Consider the following 16,448-nt stretch of genomic DNA (forward strand, 5'->3'; position numbering starts at 1 on the left):
TTTGGGCCCTTAACATGTGAACTATCCTGGAGAATGTTCCATGTGCACTTGACAAGAATTTGTATTCTGCTGATTTTGGATGGACTGTTCTATATACCTATTAAGGATGTAATTTGGTGTAAGGTGTTGTTTAGGTCTATTGTTTCCCTATTGATTGTCTGCCAGGATGATCTATCCATTGATGTAACTGGGGTGTTCAAGTCCCTTACTATTGTATTGCTTTCAATTTCTCCTTTTAAGTCTGTTAATATTTGCTTTATATATCTTGGTGTTATGTTAGGTACATATACATTTATAAATGTTATATCTTCTTGGTGGACTGGCTCTGTTATCATTATGTAATGCCCTTGTCTTTTATTATCGTCTTTATTTTAAAGTCTACTTTTTGTGATATGAGTATCATATCAGCTTTCTTTTCATTTCCATTTGCATGGAATATCTTTTTCCATCCCTTCACCTTTAGTTTGTGTGTGTTCTTACTCCTGAAGTGAGTCACTTGTAGGCAGCAAACAGATGGGTCTTTTTTTTTTTTTTTTAATCCATTTATTCTCCCTAGGTCTTTTCATTGGAAAATTTCATCCATTTACATTTAAAGTAATTATCGATAGGTATGTACATATTGCCACTTTGGTAACTGTTTTCTGGTTTCTGTAGTTTTTCTCTGTTCTTTTCTTCCTCTCTCTTTTCCTTGGGTTTGGTTGTTTTCTTTAGCATTATTTTTAAATTTCTGTTCATTTTTTTGTGTACTTAATGTTTTTTCCTTGTGATTATCATGAGGCTCACATACTACATTCTAATTAAATAGCAGTTTGTCTTAAGTTGTTAGGAACTTAAATTTGAACACATTCCAAAGCTGTATATTTTCACTTCCCCAAGTGTTTTATACTTTTGATGACACGCTTCACATCTTTTTATGTATCCCTTAACTATTGTAATTTTAGTTAATTTTACTACTTTTGTCTTCTAATCCTCATGCTTGCTTTATAAGTAATTGGTATACTACCTTTGCTATATATTTACCTTTTCCAGTGGATTTTTACTTTGTTTTATTAGTATTTAATTACTGACGTTTATTTTCAGTCTAAAGAAGGTCCTTTAACATTTCTCTCAGGGCCAGTTTAGTGGTGGTGAAGTTCTTTAGCTTATGCTTCCCTGGGAAACTCTTAATCTCTCTTTCAATTCTGAATGATAACCTTCCTGGGTATGTTATTGCAAAATTCTTGGTTGGTTGTTTTTTCCTTTCAGCACTTTAAATATGTCATGCCACTCCTTTTGGCCTGTAAGATTTCTGCTGAAAAAAACAAAACAAAACAAAACAAAAAACTGCTGATAGCCTTATGGGGTTTCCCTTACATGTAACAGATTGTTTTTCTCTTGCTGCTTTTAGTATTCTCTCTTTGCCCTTGACTTTTACCATTTTTAATTATAATGTGTCTTGTTATGTGTCTCTTTGGGTCCATCTAACTCAGAATTCTCTGTGCTTTCTGGACCTTGATGTCTGTTTCCTCTCCAGATTATGAAAATTTTCAGCCATTATTTCTTCAATAATTTTTCTCATTTTTTCTTTCTCTTCCTTCTGGGACCACTATAACACAAATGTTATTCCTGTTGATCTTGTCCCAAAGGTTTCGCAAGATGTATTCAGTTTTTTAAATTCTTTATTCATTTTGCTGCTTTGTCTGGGTGAGTTCCATTGGCTTGTCTTCCAGCTTGCTTATTCATTCTTCTACCTCATCCAACTTGTTTTTTGAACCCCTATAGTGTACTTTTCAGTTCAGTTATAACTTCTGTTTGGTATTTCCTCATATTTTGTCTCTTTGTTGAAGTTCTCACTGTGTCTGTCCATTCTTCTCCTGTGTTCAGTGAGAATATTTATGACTATTACTTTGAACTCTTTATAAAGTAGATTGTTTAACTCTGCTTTATTTTGTTTTCTGAGGCATTGTCTTGTTCTTTCACTTGGAACATATTCCTCTGTCTCCTCATTTTGCCTAATTCTCTGTACTTGTCTCTATGTATTAGGTAAATCAGCTACCTCTCCAAGTCTTGGAGGTGTGACCTTATGTAGGAGATGTTCTGTAGGGCTCAGAAGTGCCAGGCACTCAAGGGGTGTCCCCTATGTGGACTGCATGCATCCTCCTGCTGTAGAGGGGCTGTAGCTGCTGCTGCAGTGTGCTGGTGGGCAGGGCTGGCCTCTATCATGGCTGGCTGCAGGGCCTGGTCATGGTAGCTGCTGGACGCTGGGCAGAGTCACATCCCAGCTGGTTCTGTGGCTTGGCCAAGGCACAGGAGTAGGTGGAGCTCGTTGTAGGGTACATCCCCTGGCAGTAACAGGTTAGATGGAGATTTCGTAAATGGTGCTTTCCAGAGATGGTATTAGAAAGGTACCCTGAGATTTCAAAACTGGCTCCCACCAGTGTCTTAGTCCCCAGAGAGCATCTCAACTGGTTCCTGCCTCTCCAGCAGACACTTTAAGATCAGTAAGGGAGTCCCCTTTACCTTTGACCTTTTCAAGTGATTGAAATCACTTTTCAATCTGGTGATTTTGTGCTGGTTTTCAGGTTGACTGAGTCTGCATGTGACCCCTTTAAGAGTGAGTTTTCCATTCCCTGTAGTTCTACAGTTTTCCTGGATGTATTACCCATTGGTTTTCAAAGACATGTGTTTTAGGGGCTCATCTTTTCTGTGAAGGATCTAAGAGTTGGAGTGCCTGATGTGAAGTTCAAATCTCTTGCTTCTCAAGGAAAATATCCATACCTTGTGATCCTTCCAGACTGTGAATCGCTGTGGCTGGGGTGTGTTTTTTTTCCTTGGCATGACTGCATCTCTGTTTCTCCTAACTGTCCTTTTACCCTTTGTGGCTGTCCTTTCACCCTTTGTTGTGGAGATTCTGTTGTGTTTTCAGTCCCCTTTCAGAGGGAATTATCCCATATGTAGTTGTATATTTGTTGTATCTGTGGGAAGAGTTGAGTTCAGGATCTTCCAGTATCACCATCTTGAACCCTCCCCAATGATTGCTTTTAAATTATCAAACATAAAGAAAAACATGAGCAATGATTTTTGAAGAAAATCATAGATATTGAGGGGTTAAGTATCTTGGTTAATTTGGGTTTATACCAACTAAGAGAGCTCCGTGCCTGTGGTTTATGCCAGTAACTGTCTTCCCAAAAGAGTTCTGACATGGTAATCTATGTAAGCAAATCTTCCAACAGTATTTGTCAAAATATATGGTTATAACCTGTAGTGCCTCATAAAATTGATTTAGTGAGGCATGATCAGTAGTTTAAAAATAGATTACAACAAGTTAGAATCAAAAACAGAGAATTGCATTCATGTAGTAAGGGAAAATTATTTTGTAGCATTGTATGTATGTATGTGTGTGTGTGTGTGTGTATGTGTGTGTGTGTGTGAGTGAACTGGGCCACAATGTAAAATATAATTGTGGGAGATGGTTGAAAATGCTTGGATTTTTACAGGGTACCTTAAAATGGATATAAACCAACAGATCAAAAATTAATGTCCTCAATCAGCTATTTGATAAAAATAGCAAAGAAAGTAATTATGTCTTCCTTACAAAATAAATTCGATTTTTTTAGGGAGAGAAAGAATAGATAAAAGTTTGGTAGATTGGTTAAGAAAAGCAAGGAGATATGTGATGACCTCTGTGAAACTTCAGGTAATTCAATAATGAAAATGAGTTAAGCTTAGCAAAGTAGACATCTTATAGAGCAGGAGGTAATTACCACATTTTGCTGACAATTATAGGTAACTGATATGACACAAAAAAGATTTCTATCTCAATACAAGACTAATACAATGTGTTTCTCCCACACTTTACAATGAATTTGCTTCATGCTTATCTTAGTATAAGATACTTATGTCTTAGTGTGAGATACGTCATTGTAAATAACACACATCTTATAAAGTACACAGCATTGACCTTCGCCACCTATGTGATCTTAGACACATTATTTATCTTCTTTATTAAATGTAGACATAAAATTATTTATCTATTAAGGGAAGTCTTAAAATTAAATAATTCATGAAAAGTGCTGCGAATGGTACCCGGCATGTTGCTAAATGTTCAATAAATGTGAGTTTATTTTTTCTCAAGTAGTTCATGATTTTTTTCCCTTAACAACCCATAATTTGCACAAAGAAGGTATTCGATAAATAAACATTTGCCGAATTGAATTGAATTGAATTGACAACACGGGTTGGGTAAGTAAAATGATTTCCTTTGTGAAGGTGAAGGATTAGATTTAGTAATTTTCCCAAGGTTTATACAGATAGTTTAGGGGAGCGTAGGCTTCTGACCTAGTTCTTATGAGTCATAAACCAGGCCTCTCCTATAAGGCAAGTGTAATTGACCACTGAGTTGATTTTTAAAACAACCCTGCTACTCTTATGATTGTTTCATGAACGTAAAACCCAAAACATTCTGGAAAATAGTATACTTTGTATCTAATAACGAGTTAATGTTTTTTAAGTACTTATTAACTCTGCTAAGTACTCTGTATGCATTACCTCACTTACTTCTCGTAACTTTGAAATACATGCTCTTATTACTCACATTTTATAGATAAAGAAACTGAATTTCAGAGAGGTTAAATAGCTTGATTAAAGTTGTTAGTAGGTAAATTCTAAATCAGTATTTGAACTACAAATCTGACGCAGTTTTATGGACTCTACCACCAACCTTTCCTTAATCTAACTCAGATAAGATATCATATATTCTGAGAGGAATTTTGACTCTTCCTATTTAGGTCCTCGCTATACATTCTTACAAGGAGAAGCAGGATAGAGAGAACAGAAACAGAAAACTTGCTAATTTTTCAGCTGCTCTTTCATTCATTCAGCATTATAATTTTGTTTGAGGTACTGTGGCATATAAATATTTAGATGTATTATTAATTTTTAGTCAAATAGAAAGACAACCCAACCTTTAGAAGTACCCATAATATGAATCCTCTATTAGTGGAGAGCACATTAATAACTTTTTATAATAAAGAAAAGCTATGTGATCTGTGGCAATAGAGAAACACTGAAAGGAAAGGCAGCTATGTATAAAAACATGATATACCTGAACGATATGTCAAGCAGAAAGATACGAAGTGAAAAGCCATTATTTATGGCCTCTTTAAAAAAAAAAAGTATACCTATAACCTTCAAAAGTTTGTCTCAGAAAACATTAATTTATAATTTTAATGTGTTGTCGTTTATATGTTAGTTGGGATACAACTGCAGTATTTAACATTTTTTCCATATTTCTCATATAAGTTTATGTTTTACATAATGGATAAGTAGGAAATATTTCAGAAATCATACGTTAGGTATGAATTTTCTTCACTGCACTTCCCTCATGATGTCTTTGTTTTTGTCTTTATGGTTATGCTTTTTCACCAGAGATGGTTTTCATTTACCTTATTGGTGTTCACCGCTGTGATGACCCAGACACACTGTGCATTGCTGTCATACTGGAATGGAAAGTTGGGAGACGTAAAGGTTCCACTTGGTCCTTGAAGATTAGAACCACATGTCTTCACTAAAAGAGAAATTGCATTTTAAAAGGTGAGCGTGCCACATGCAAAATCATAGCAATAAAATAACTTGCAAATAGACTTTAAATTCAAAATTGCACAATAATAACCACATTGAAATATATATTATGACATTCTAATGTGACATCGAAATGAGAGTGTTTTTTACACCCTGAAGTTCACAAGCTCATATTTTAAACATTAATCGAAAATTATGAATAGTTTTAGTTATGAATAAAAGTGTGAAGCATGATAAATTGTCCTCTGACTGTAAATAGGTTAGTTTAATTAGTGAGAGGTTATATTTATTCAATATTGTGTTAACAAAATTCTACAAAGAGGAAGAAGCAAATCTTTGGATTGATTAGCAATTTAAATAGTGTTTTCCTTTCTATTTATTAAGTACACTAGGACTCATAATAGCATAATAGCATAAAACTCATAATTAAAACATCAATATTAAAATTACTTTTTCTGTTCTTATAACTGTGAATTGGGCCATTCAGATTACAAAAAGAGCTACACTGAAGTAATTTTAAGAAATTCCCACAAAAGTCGTGTTATAATATTTCCTCAGTTTTCTAACCCTTCTCTCTTCTAATTAACAAAAGAGTTTCTGACCACACTGTATCTGTCTTGACTTCCTTCTTGAGCACCACAAAAGTTTCTTGGTGGCATTACTTTTGATATGCATTTTTTTGCCCCATCCCATTAAAATCCTGCCTAAGTCATCTTTTTCCACTCCATCAATAATAATTCATTGTATTTTTAAGTCATGTACAGTTTAATATAGATTTTCATACGCACATAAAACTTTACATATAATCACTTTAAAGATCAGTTTATGGAGGTTCCAAAAGTTTGTTTGACTTGTCCAAGATCACTCAGCTAGTAAATAGCATAGTCAAGATTCGAGCTCAGGTCTTCCAACTTCAAGTCTTATCTTTTTATCATGAAATGTGTGTCTCTCTAGTATGTTAGTATTTTTTAGCTAGTTTTTTTTCCCCTTTAGCTCATATTTTAGCATGAATCTATTCTAGACAACTTTGTGGTGATTTATTGGTTACTTTTAATTTTCTCTTGTTTGTGTCTGACTTCTATATTTTAAACAATAAAACTGTTATTTTATAATAAGGAATAATTAACAAATGGTATTTTTCTTCCTTCAACATCAATTACCAACCTTCCCTTTTTCATTTACTACCCCACTTCTTGTATGTCTTCCATGTTCATTACTCCATTTTCTTCTCTCTTGTTCACTTTTATTTATTTATTTTTTCAATTTCCAATTTCCATAGTATAAATACCTTGGCTGATTTTAGGCTACCAAAGCTTTGTCAAGGTCTCACAAAATTTCTGAATATTTAACATTTGGTTTCTTTTTTACAGTTTTATTGAGATATAGTTGGCATATAACATTGTGTAAGTTTAAGGTGAACAACATGATGATTTAATTAACATCTCCATCACCTCACATAATCATCACTTGTGCATGTTTGTGTGTAGCAAGAATTAAAGATGATACAAATAGATGGAGAGATATACCATGTTCTTGGATTGGAAGAATCAACATTGTGAAAATGACTCTACTACCCAAAGCAATCTACAGATTCAATGCAATCCCTATCAAACTACCACTGGCATTTTTCACAGAACTAGAACAAAAAATTTCCCAATTTGTATGGAAACACAAAAGACCCCGAATAGTCAAAGCAATCTTGAGAACGAAAAATGGAGTTGGAGGAATCAGGCTCCCTGACTTCAGACTATATTACAAAGCTACAGTAATCAAGACAGTTTGGTACTGGCACAAAAACAGAAATATAGATCAATGGAACAGGATAGAAAGCCCAGAGATAAACTCATGCACATATGGTCACCTTATCTTTGATAAAGGAGGCAAGCATATACAGTGGAGAAAAGACAGCCTCTTCAAAAAGTGGTGCTGGGAAAATTGGACAGGTACATGTAAAAGTATGAAATTAGAACACTCCCTGACACCATACACAAAAATAAACTCAAAATGGATTAAAGACCTAAGTGTAAGGCCAGACACTATCAAACTCTTAGAGGAAAACATAGGCAGAACACTCTATGACATAAATCACAGCTAGATCCTTTTTCACCCAGCTCCTAGAGAAATGGAAATAAAAACACAAATAAACAAATGGGACCTAATGAAACTTAAAAGCTTTTGCACAGCAAAGGAAACCATAAACAAGACCAAAAGACAACCCTCAGAATGGGAGAAAATATTTGCAAATGAAGCAACTGACAAAGGATTAATCTCCAAGATTTACAAGCAGCTCATGCAGCTCAATAACAAAAAAACAAACAACCCAATCCAAAAATGGGCAGAAGACCTAAATAGACATTTCTCCAAAGAAGATATACAGATTGCCAACAGACACATGAAAGAATGCTCAACATCATTAATCATTAGAGAAATGCAAATCAAAACTACAATGAGGTATCATCTCACACCGGTCAGAACGGCCATCATCAAAAAATCTAGAAACAATAAATGCTGGAGAGGGTGTGGAGAAAAGGGAACACTCTTGCACTGTTGGTGGGAATGTAAATTGATACAGCCACTATGGAGAACAGTATGGAGGTTCCTTAAAAAACTAAAAATAGAACTACCATACGACCCAGCAATCCCACTACTGGGCATATACCCTGAGCAAACCATAATTCAAAAAGAGTCATGTACCACAATGTTCATTGCAGCTCTATTTACAATAGCCAGGACATGGAAGCAACCTAAGTGTCCATCATCGGATGAATGGATAAAGAAGATGTGGCACATATATACAATAGAATATTAATCAGCCATAAAAAGAAATGAAATGGAGGTATTTGTAATGAGGTGGATGGAGTTAGGCTCTGTCATACAGAGTGAAGTAAGTCAGTAAGAGAAAAACAAATACAGTATGCTAACACATATATATGGAATCTAAGGAAAAAAAAAAAAAAAAAGGTCATGAAGAACCTAGTGGCAAGACGGGAATAAAGACACAGACCTACTAGAGAATGGACTTGAGGATATGGGGAGGGGGAGGGGTGAGATGTGACAGGGTGAGAGAGTGTCATGGACATATATACAGTACCAAATGTAAAATAGATAGCTAGTGGGAAGCAGCCGCGTAGCACAGGGAGGTCAGCTCGGTGCTTTGTGACCACCTAGAGGGGTGGGATAGGGAGGGTGGGAGGGAGGGAGATGCAAGAGGGAAGAGATATGGGAACATATGTATATGTATAACTGATTCACTTTGTTATAAAGCAGAAACTAACACACCATTGTAAAGCAATTATACTTCAATAAAGATGTTTAAAAAAAAATATGTTTCAGACTGAGAAATTGTCTTTTTTGAAAATGATTTTCTTTTCACATAAAAATAAAGAAAAAAGCACTCATAAAATGACAAGTAAGAATCACCCATAAATATGCTGGTCTTCCTGACTGCTTCTGTCCAAACCAAAGAGTAACCACTTAACAAGTAAGGTTGTATTTGTGCAAATATTTTCTTTTTGTAGGTGTACATGTTTTTACAAAATTCTTGGCTTTTTGTGTGTTTGAGTGTTTCAAGAAACTGAGCTAATTCTATACATATTCCTCTGAAACTTATTTTCCCCTCATGTATCATGAATACTGTTCTAGATCAGCATATGCGGATTTATTTAATAGATTTCACAGTCCCAACAGTAGCAGATGGATGCATTGGAAATTTTTGACAGCCTTCAACTATGAGAATAGCACATGGTAATTTGGGGTTTCCTTAAACCTGGGTTGGGGAATGAGAAGACCAGCCATTTGAGCAGATTTGCAACAGCTGATCCATAGCAACCAACATACAATACAACTGAAAGGAAAAATTATCTTGTAAGCCACTAAGATTTTGTGGTTGCTTGTTATACAGCACATGCTAGTGAAAGTTTGTTTTAAGTTTTTCAGCTATAAAACAATCCAGGAATGGAGATCTTGGTACCTATATCTTTATACTTGTGCTAATACGTGTTCTTTATATTTGTGCTATCATGGCAGAATGAATTCTTCAAAGGCTTACTTAGCTACGATATGTGAGGATTTAAAAATTGGATAAATATGTGTAAATTACTCCACACTTTTTTTCAGTATACTCTCAAAAATGGTATAAAGAAGAATAGGTCTCCACAGTCTCACCAAAATAATAGTGTTATCTATTTGTGTTTTCGTCATTACATTAAATATGTTAATAACATTTTGATTTCCAATTCTCTACATTATTAGTATGGTTTAGCAGAAGTTTTTACTGTTATTTCTATTTCCTTTGCTCTGATTTTTCTGTTCATGTACACTTTTTCTAGTTTCAATTGTCCTTTTCTCATGGTTTTTACATATTATCAGTAATAACCATTTTTTATGCATGTTGTAATTACTTTCCCTTTTTTTTTTAATTTGTAAACTTTGCTTTTAATTTTCTCTGAAAACTTTTTTAAAAGTACATGTAAATATCAGTATTTTCCTCTAGGGTAGCTGTGTTTTATGTCTTGGTTAGGAAAGGTTTCTTCAAATCTAGGTTTTCAAAAGTTGAAAAGGTTGAAAACACCATCTAATGTTTAATTCTCATACTTTCAAATTTTATGTTATATTTAAACTTTTCATTTATCTGGAAATTATTTTTGTATGGTGTGAAGTAGGGTAGATAATTATACTTTCCAATATATGGATATCTGTTTTCCCAGTAGCATTTATAGTAAACTCTGTTTCACTCCCCACCAATTTAAAATGCCATATGTATTATGTTATGTTATGCTCCACTCCCCCTTTCTCTCAGAAATCCATACATGGATCTGAACTGGTATTTTGTGTATTGATTCACTTATCTATGATTATTTCTCTGAAATACCATACTGTTTAATCACTTTTAATATAGACATTGCAAATCTCGTCACTGTTCAATTTCATTATTTTCTTTGTTATTCTTGAATATCTACTTTTCCATGAACTTTTGGTATGTCAGTTTGTGAAGTTTAAAAAAGATTGGTAGTCTTATTAAATTATATTGAACTCATACATTATTTTGATACAAATTTTCTTCTTCAATGTAGCATTAATAACCCAAAGGAGAAAGATAAATGTGATTACAGTAGATGCTTATTAAATGTTTGATAAATAAAGCAGAAATTCCTGATTTAAGTTTTAGAAACACAGAAATAGTAGAAAAAGGAGAAAACTTTCTAAATGTAACAATGAATGTATGAAATTAAAAGAAGTATTAGACTATATAATAAAATGTGAAAACTTTTGCCATTAAAGATTAGAACAAAACATGGATGCTCAAAATCTGTGACAGCATTCAACATTATCTCAGAAGTTCTAGGTAATGCAATAAAGTAGGAAAAATTTGGAAAGGATTACAAAATAAAAAGGTATCATTTTTTTACTTACAATATGCAATTTGCCTACCTAAACTCAAGAGAGCTAATAATTTGTCTACAATTTATACTATGTTATATTTGAGAGTCATGTAAACTGGCTTTGAAGAAAACATGCATATGAAAATTTGAAGTTTTCTTTTATAACAATAATGATCGGCAATTCAAATGGAAAGATCCAATTCACACAAGCAACAAAGTAAATGTGTAATTTTGAAAAACATATTTGGCAAGAAAGGTACAAGACTTCTATAAAGAGAACCATAAAAAAAATTCTGAAGGAAATGAAATAAAACCTGTGTAAGTGAAAAGACAGGTTGTGTTCTGGATGGGAAGGCTCGTCACAAAGATGATAACATCCTGATTTCAGCAGTTTAAAATGAATTGATACAAATTAGCTAATTTTTATATAGTCTTTATATCTATGATTATTTTAACTCTTAGTGCCTCTAACATAGTTATTTTACAATATTCTGTATGTTTTATTCATGTTCCACCTATATTTTTTAAAAGGTAGAGAAGAATAGCTAATTTATCCTTTTCTAGTCTTGTTTTCGAAGTAAAATGAGCCTATATATAAGGAGACACTGTGAGCTACTGTTAAGAGGATTATGCCCTTTCAAGAAAATGATGTAAGTATAGTAGCAGAAAACAAACAAACAAACAAAATTCATCCTTAACCTCTCTATCAATATACCATAGCCCTATTTTTTCTCCTCAGGTCAAGCACATAGAATTAACTATGCTTTGAGAAACACCTAAGAAAAAGGTTAAATACAATGAAATATGTTTTGGTTCAACTGTAACTTCCAGGCATTTAGATTTATGCTGGATATAATGTTTGAACTACTCAAGTAAGAGAAGTAAAAAATTTATTTTTTGGTTGAATAAGAAAGATACAATTCTCAGGTTAAATATTCTTTTTGCATGGAATATACCAGCTGGGTCCGGTCTATAGTGGTCTCTGGGTCTACTAAACCCTGAAGTATCTCTTTCACTCTCTTCTTCCAGAATCTTCATGAATTTTTAATAATATTGAGGGACTATTGTGATCCTGTTCCAACATATTCTCAGGATTTGAAAATTCCTTAAAGCTCCTTCCACTCACTTACTTGCAATTCCTTAAACACAGTGAGAATGTTTCCACTTAAGACGTTAGTACTTGCTTTTTTTTCACTTTGTATAGGTTTCTCCGCAAACAGTTCTTAATAAATAGTCTATTCTGACTAATCTATATGACTAACCTATCTAAACTTTAGATTTTTAAGTATCACCTTCATACACTACATACACAGAGATATACATATTTACACAAAGTAATACACATGCATACATGTGTACACACACACATATATACCATTGTTTACTGTCTCTTTTCCTTATTAGAATGACAGCTACATGAGAGCAAGGACTAGGTTTTGTTCACCATGGTGTCTCCAGTGCCTAGAACAGCGTGTGGCCCATAGTAGATACTCACTAAATACAGGAATGAATGAATGAGACCATGATTAAAATAATGAGAGTCACAACAAAGATTTGATTTTGTTTCTGGTTTCTATCTTTCTTCCCCCCACCTCCTTTGCATGTAGTGGCAATTTAGGCCACCACCCTTTTGTGGATATTGTCATCCACCTAGGATTCACTAACAGCTCTGTGAACAATTAATGTCTATTGTCTCCTTCCCTAAGGCTGTGTCTTAGGTATGTTGGAAGATTTCTAGCAAGTAACAATTCTTAACTGTTATGAGGGGCACGATAGCCTATGACTTTAACAGAGTCATTAGGATGAAGTCCAAATAGCTTTGTAGTTTGTGTATCTTTACTATCCCTGCATCTTCAACTTACTTTGTGTTCACACTTGAGCAAATCCAAACCATCTGAATCTCATTCTTTTACCTGTAAACTTAGACAGTCACACTATATCACCCATTCTCTCTGACAGGCATACAATGACCTTACACTATATTATGCAGTTATCTCTGTGCTCTTAATGGTTTCTCTCAATAGGTGCAATGAGGTTAGTAGAGCCTGGAAGTTATGTTGTTGTCCAATCTCAGAGACATAGCTTTATTGTTATTAGAATGGTTTGATGATGTATGAAACATGGAAAATTATGGACTTTTTAGTAAAAAAAAATCAATTTGAAATCTGATGTATTTGTAACATTTCCCTTTTCTTTCACCTGTGAATTAATATTGTGATCTTACCCTAGCAGAAGTATTTCCATTTCTATCTTTCAATATCCACAGTGATCTCTTTTCTTATTATTCAGGGATGAGACTCATAGTATTAGATCATTTCTGAGAATAACTTGACATTGGCCACAGAATAAACTATATTTCTTATGCTACACAAGAGGTGATAGACAAAGCAGGTGACATTAATTTTAACTTAGTAGAGTTTCTATTGCTCCTAGAAACTCTAACTTGTAACTTGGAAAATTAGATGTTCTAATAAGGTATGACAATGAATGTATATAACAATGAATAAGTATGAATAGCCCAAACTTTGTGAGCGTCACCAAACCAGAATGGCTTAGACTATGGGAAATGTACCAACAAAAAACTTATTTGTGCTAGGGTTTCTGATAGGGCCCTGCTAGGTACAACAATAAATATTGCTAGGGAAAAACATAAAATGACTGAAACTGAGTAAGTGTTGGTACTTAATGATGGACAACTTCTAGTATTCAATGGGACTTGAATATGGAGAGACATGGTATGGTTACCTCCCAGACATGAAAGGGAACTATCCCTGATCTCACAGAGGTAAACTAGGGCAAGTGTTACTCACAATTTCTTTCTAATCTGTCTTTGCCCAAACACCACCAGTGGTAATTGAACTCTATCCTTACTATCTATACTTTGCAACAAGGTTGTTAGCGTGTATTTTTATTATGACATTTGATTAAAGCAGAAAGTGGGGATTTTGTTGGATTGATTTTAATTATTTATTTTCTCTCCAAAAGACTTTCTCCTGGGACTAAGACCCAGGAGAGGAAAAAGAGAGTGGTGATAGTATGTCCAGTCATTTAATAACAATTTTTAAAAATGTAAATTTATTTTGGATTCCAAGATAGTGAAGCAAGCAAATTATATGTTATAAATAAGAAATATTCGATGGTGGTTGTTTGAGGGAATCAGACTTATTATAGTTTTGTAAACTTCAGTAAGAATCTAGCACCTAAAACTTTATATGTCATGATATAAACTGATATTAAGCTTATATTATAAGCTGATATAAACATAAAATTTAAACTGATATTATAGCAATACATTATTAATACCACAAAGCAAAATTGATATTTTTATTATTTATTGATCAAATATGTTCCAGATCTAGAAACAAATATGATCTAACAGTTAAGAACTTTTGTTCAGTGAATGTAATCATCAAATTGTTCACTGAAAATAAAAATTAACTTTCACATTTCAATGTAATTTTTCTGATAAATTCTACATACTAATTTTAGATGATATATTTTAATTTATTTGTGAAAGTTAAATGCTGTACAATACTTATTCTGCAAATTCATGTATTCCAAAAACATTAAATGAGTGCATTATTCTGTTTGACACACTGTGCTAGACACTGAAAGGTAAAGAAGACAGTCAAGGTCTCTGCCCTCATGGAGTTTACAGTCTAGAAGAGAAGAGAAATACTAAACTAGTAGATAAAGTTGGATTTAAGAGATGCCATGGAAGTAATAGATCAAGAAAGGCTATGGAAGTAGATAACAGATCAGGAAAGACTACTCATATGAAGTGACATAGAAAAATAATTGTTTTATTTCTATGTTTTGTCCCCCCTTATGTAGTAATTTAGGAGTCTTTCTCCTATGGCTTTTATAGAATCCTTATAAACATTATAAAAAAATTGAGGGTGAACTTGTACAACAATAACAAGGTATTCATTTCCATGTAACACTTTTTGAGACATCTTTTAAAATTAATATGTGATCATTACTATTAGAGATGGTTGAATGAAAATGCTTTAGGGACATTCTAAGGAAAAAAAAAAAAAAAACACCCCATGTTGGCAGATGTATATGTGTTGAATATAAAATAATCTACTGATAAAAAATGACTGAGAAAATAAAATGGCTCAAGATATTTAAAAATTTCTAAGACAAGTTATAGGAGATACAAACGCTATATTAGTTCAAACAGAAAATAAATATTTTTAAAGTTGTGAAAAATATTTTATAAATTAAAGTAAAAATTTTAACGAAGTTATTAGCAACCTAATGAAGAAAAAATGCTTTGAAAATGAAAAGGTTTGGGGAATTAATTTTTAACTGGGATCAGAAAAGATTTGCTGTAAACAATGAATAAGGCTTGGTAGAAATTTATTATCAAAGTGGACAAAGGAAAACAGAACAAATGAGAAGAATACCACCAGAACTAGTGTCTGCTTTCTTAATGGACATAAATAGGAATTGTGGAGTTTTCACCCAGAAAATAAACTGCATTAAATAAGGTACAGATATATGACTTAAGTGTCAAAATTCTACTCCTTCCGCACGATATTTGGCATATGTCTTGAAGGACTACGTTCAAAAACAATTTATCTTTCTCTTGCATTTTTTTTGTTTTCTGGGAAGGAAACTGCTAATAGTTTGGAAAGTTTCACACAGAGTTATTTTTATTATGAAGTGAAATTCTACATTGGAGTTTCCTCTATAACAGTCTTAAACCCAGAAAAGTAGATTTAAGTAATGCCTTGAAATATGGTTATAATGCTTTCAATATGTCAGAATTTCATTTTGTTCTTATTTTACTTGTTTAATAATTATTTAATATAGTATATAATTTCAACTACCTGAAAAAATGTTGAATTATTAAACTAAGACCTGTTATTAAACTTCAGACAAACAGGTATAGAAACAGTTCTTCAAATCAATTAGAATTCTCATATTGTTGACTGTTGGCATGAAACACACACACACACACACACACACACACACACACACACTCCTGAAAGTGAATGATAAAACCTATTTAAATCAGTGTCTGGAACTACCAAAAAGTAGTTCAGTTTAATAACATTTAATTGGACATCCTAGTCTCTATGTCTTCATGAGAAGCTGATAAAATGTCAGAAGTAGAGTAACAATTAGGACTAATCTTCAAATACATCTTAGTGTCATCTGCATAAGAATGAAAGTCTAATCCATGTCTTCGCTGAAAGGAAGCATATAAATGTGAAATAATAATGAAATGAACCCAAAGCAGCGAACTGGAAAACAGAGGACATGCTATGAAAGGGACAGAATTCAAATTAGCAAGAGGCAGACTGCATAGGATCAGATAAATTTGATTAAAACCCAGCAAATGAAATTCCTATTAAAAATGAGAAATAAACATATAGATTTCCAGCGCAAAAAAAGTAAGCAATTTTTTTTTCTTTTCCTAGTTCTTAGTTGTGAGTAATTTAATCTAGTCATGAAGGTCATGTTTACATATAATACAGCCTCTCCTTGTGCTTTGTT

General features: G+C 33.2%; 1 protein-coding gene across 3 annotated transcripts in view; it reads right to left on the reverse strand.

The window, feature by feature from the left end:
• CSMD3 (CUB and Sushi multiple domains 3) overlaps positions 1-16,448 on the reverse strand; it is a 1,176,048-nt gene that overhangs the window by 621,838 nt on the left and 537,762 nt on the right. For all 3 annotated transcript variants that reach the window (XM_068525309.1, XM_068525308.1, XM_068525307.1), the window contains one exon: positions 5,424-5,545. In XM_068525309.1, the coding sequence (XP_068381410.1) occupies positions 5,424-5,545 (122 nt within the window). The remainder of the gene's footprint in view (positions 1-5,423; positions 5,546-16,448) is intronic.

Source organism: Eschrichtius robustus, chromosome 17 (assembly GCF_028021215.1).
Source record: "Eschrichtius robustus isolate mEscRob2 chromosome 17, mEscRob2.pri, whole genome shotgun sequence".
Classification (NCBI taxonomy): Eukaryota; Metazoa; Chordata; class Mammalia; order Artiodactyla; family Eschrichtiidae; genus Eschrichtius; species Eschrichtius robustus.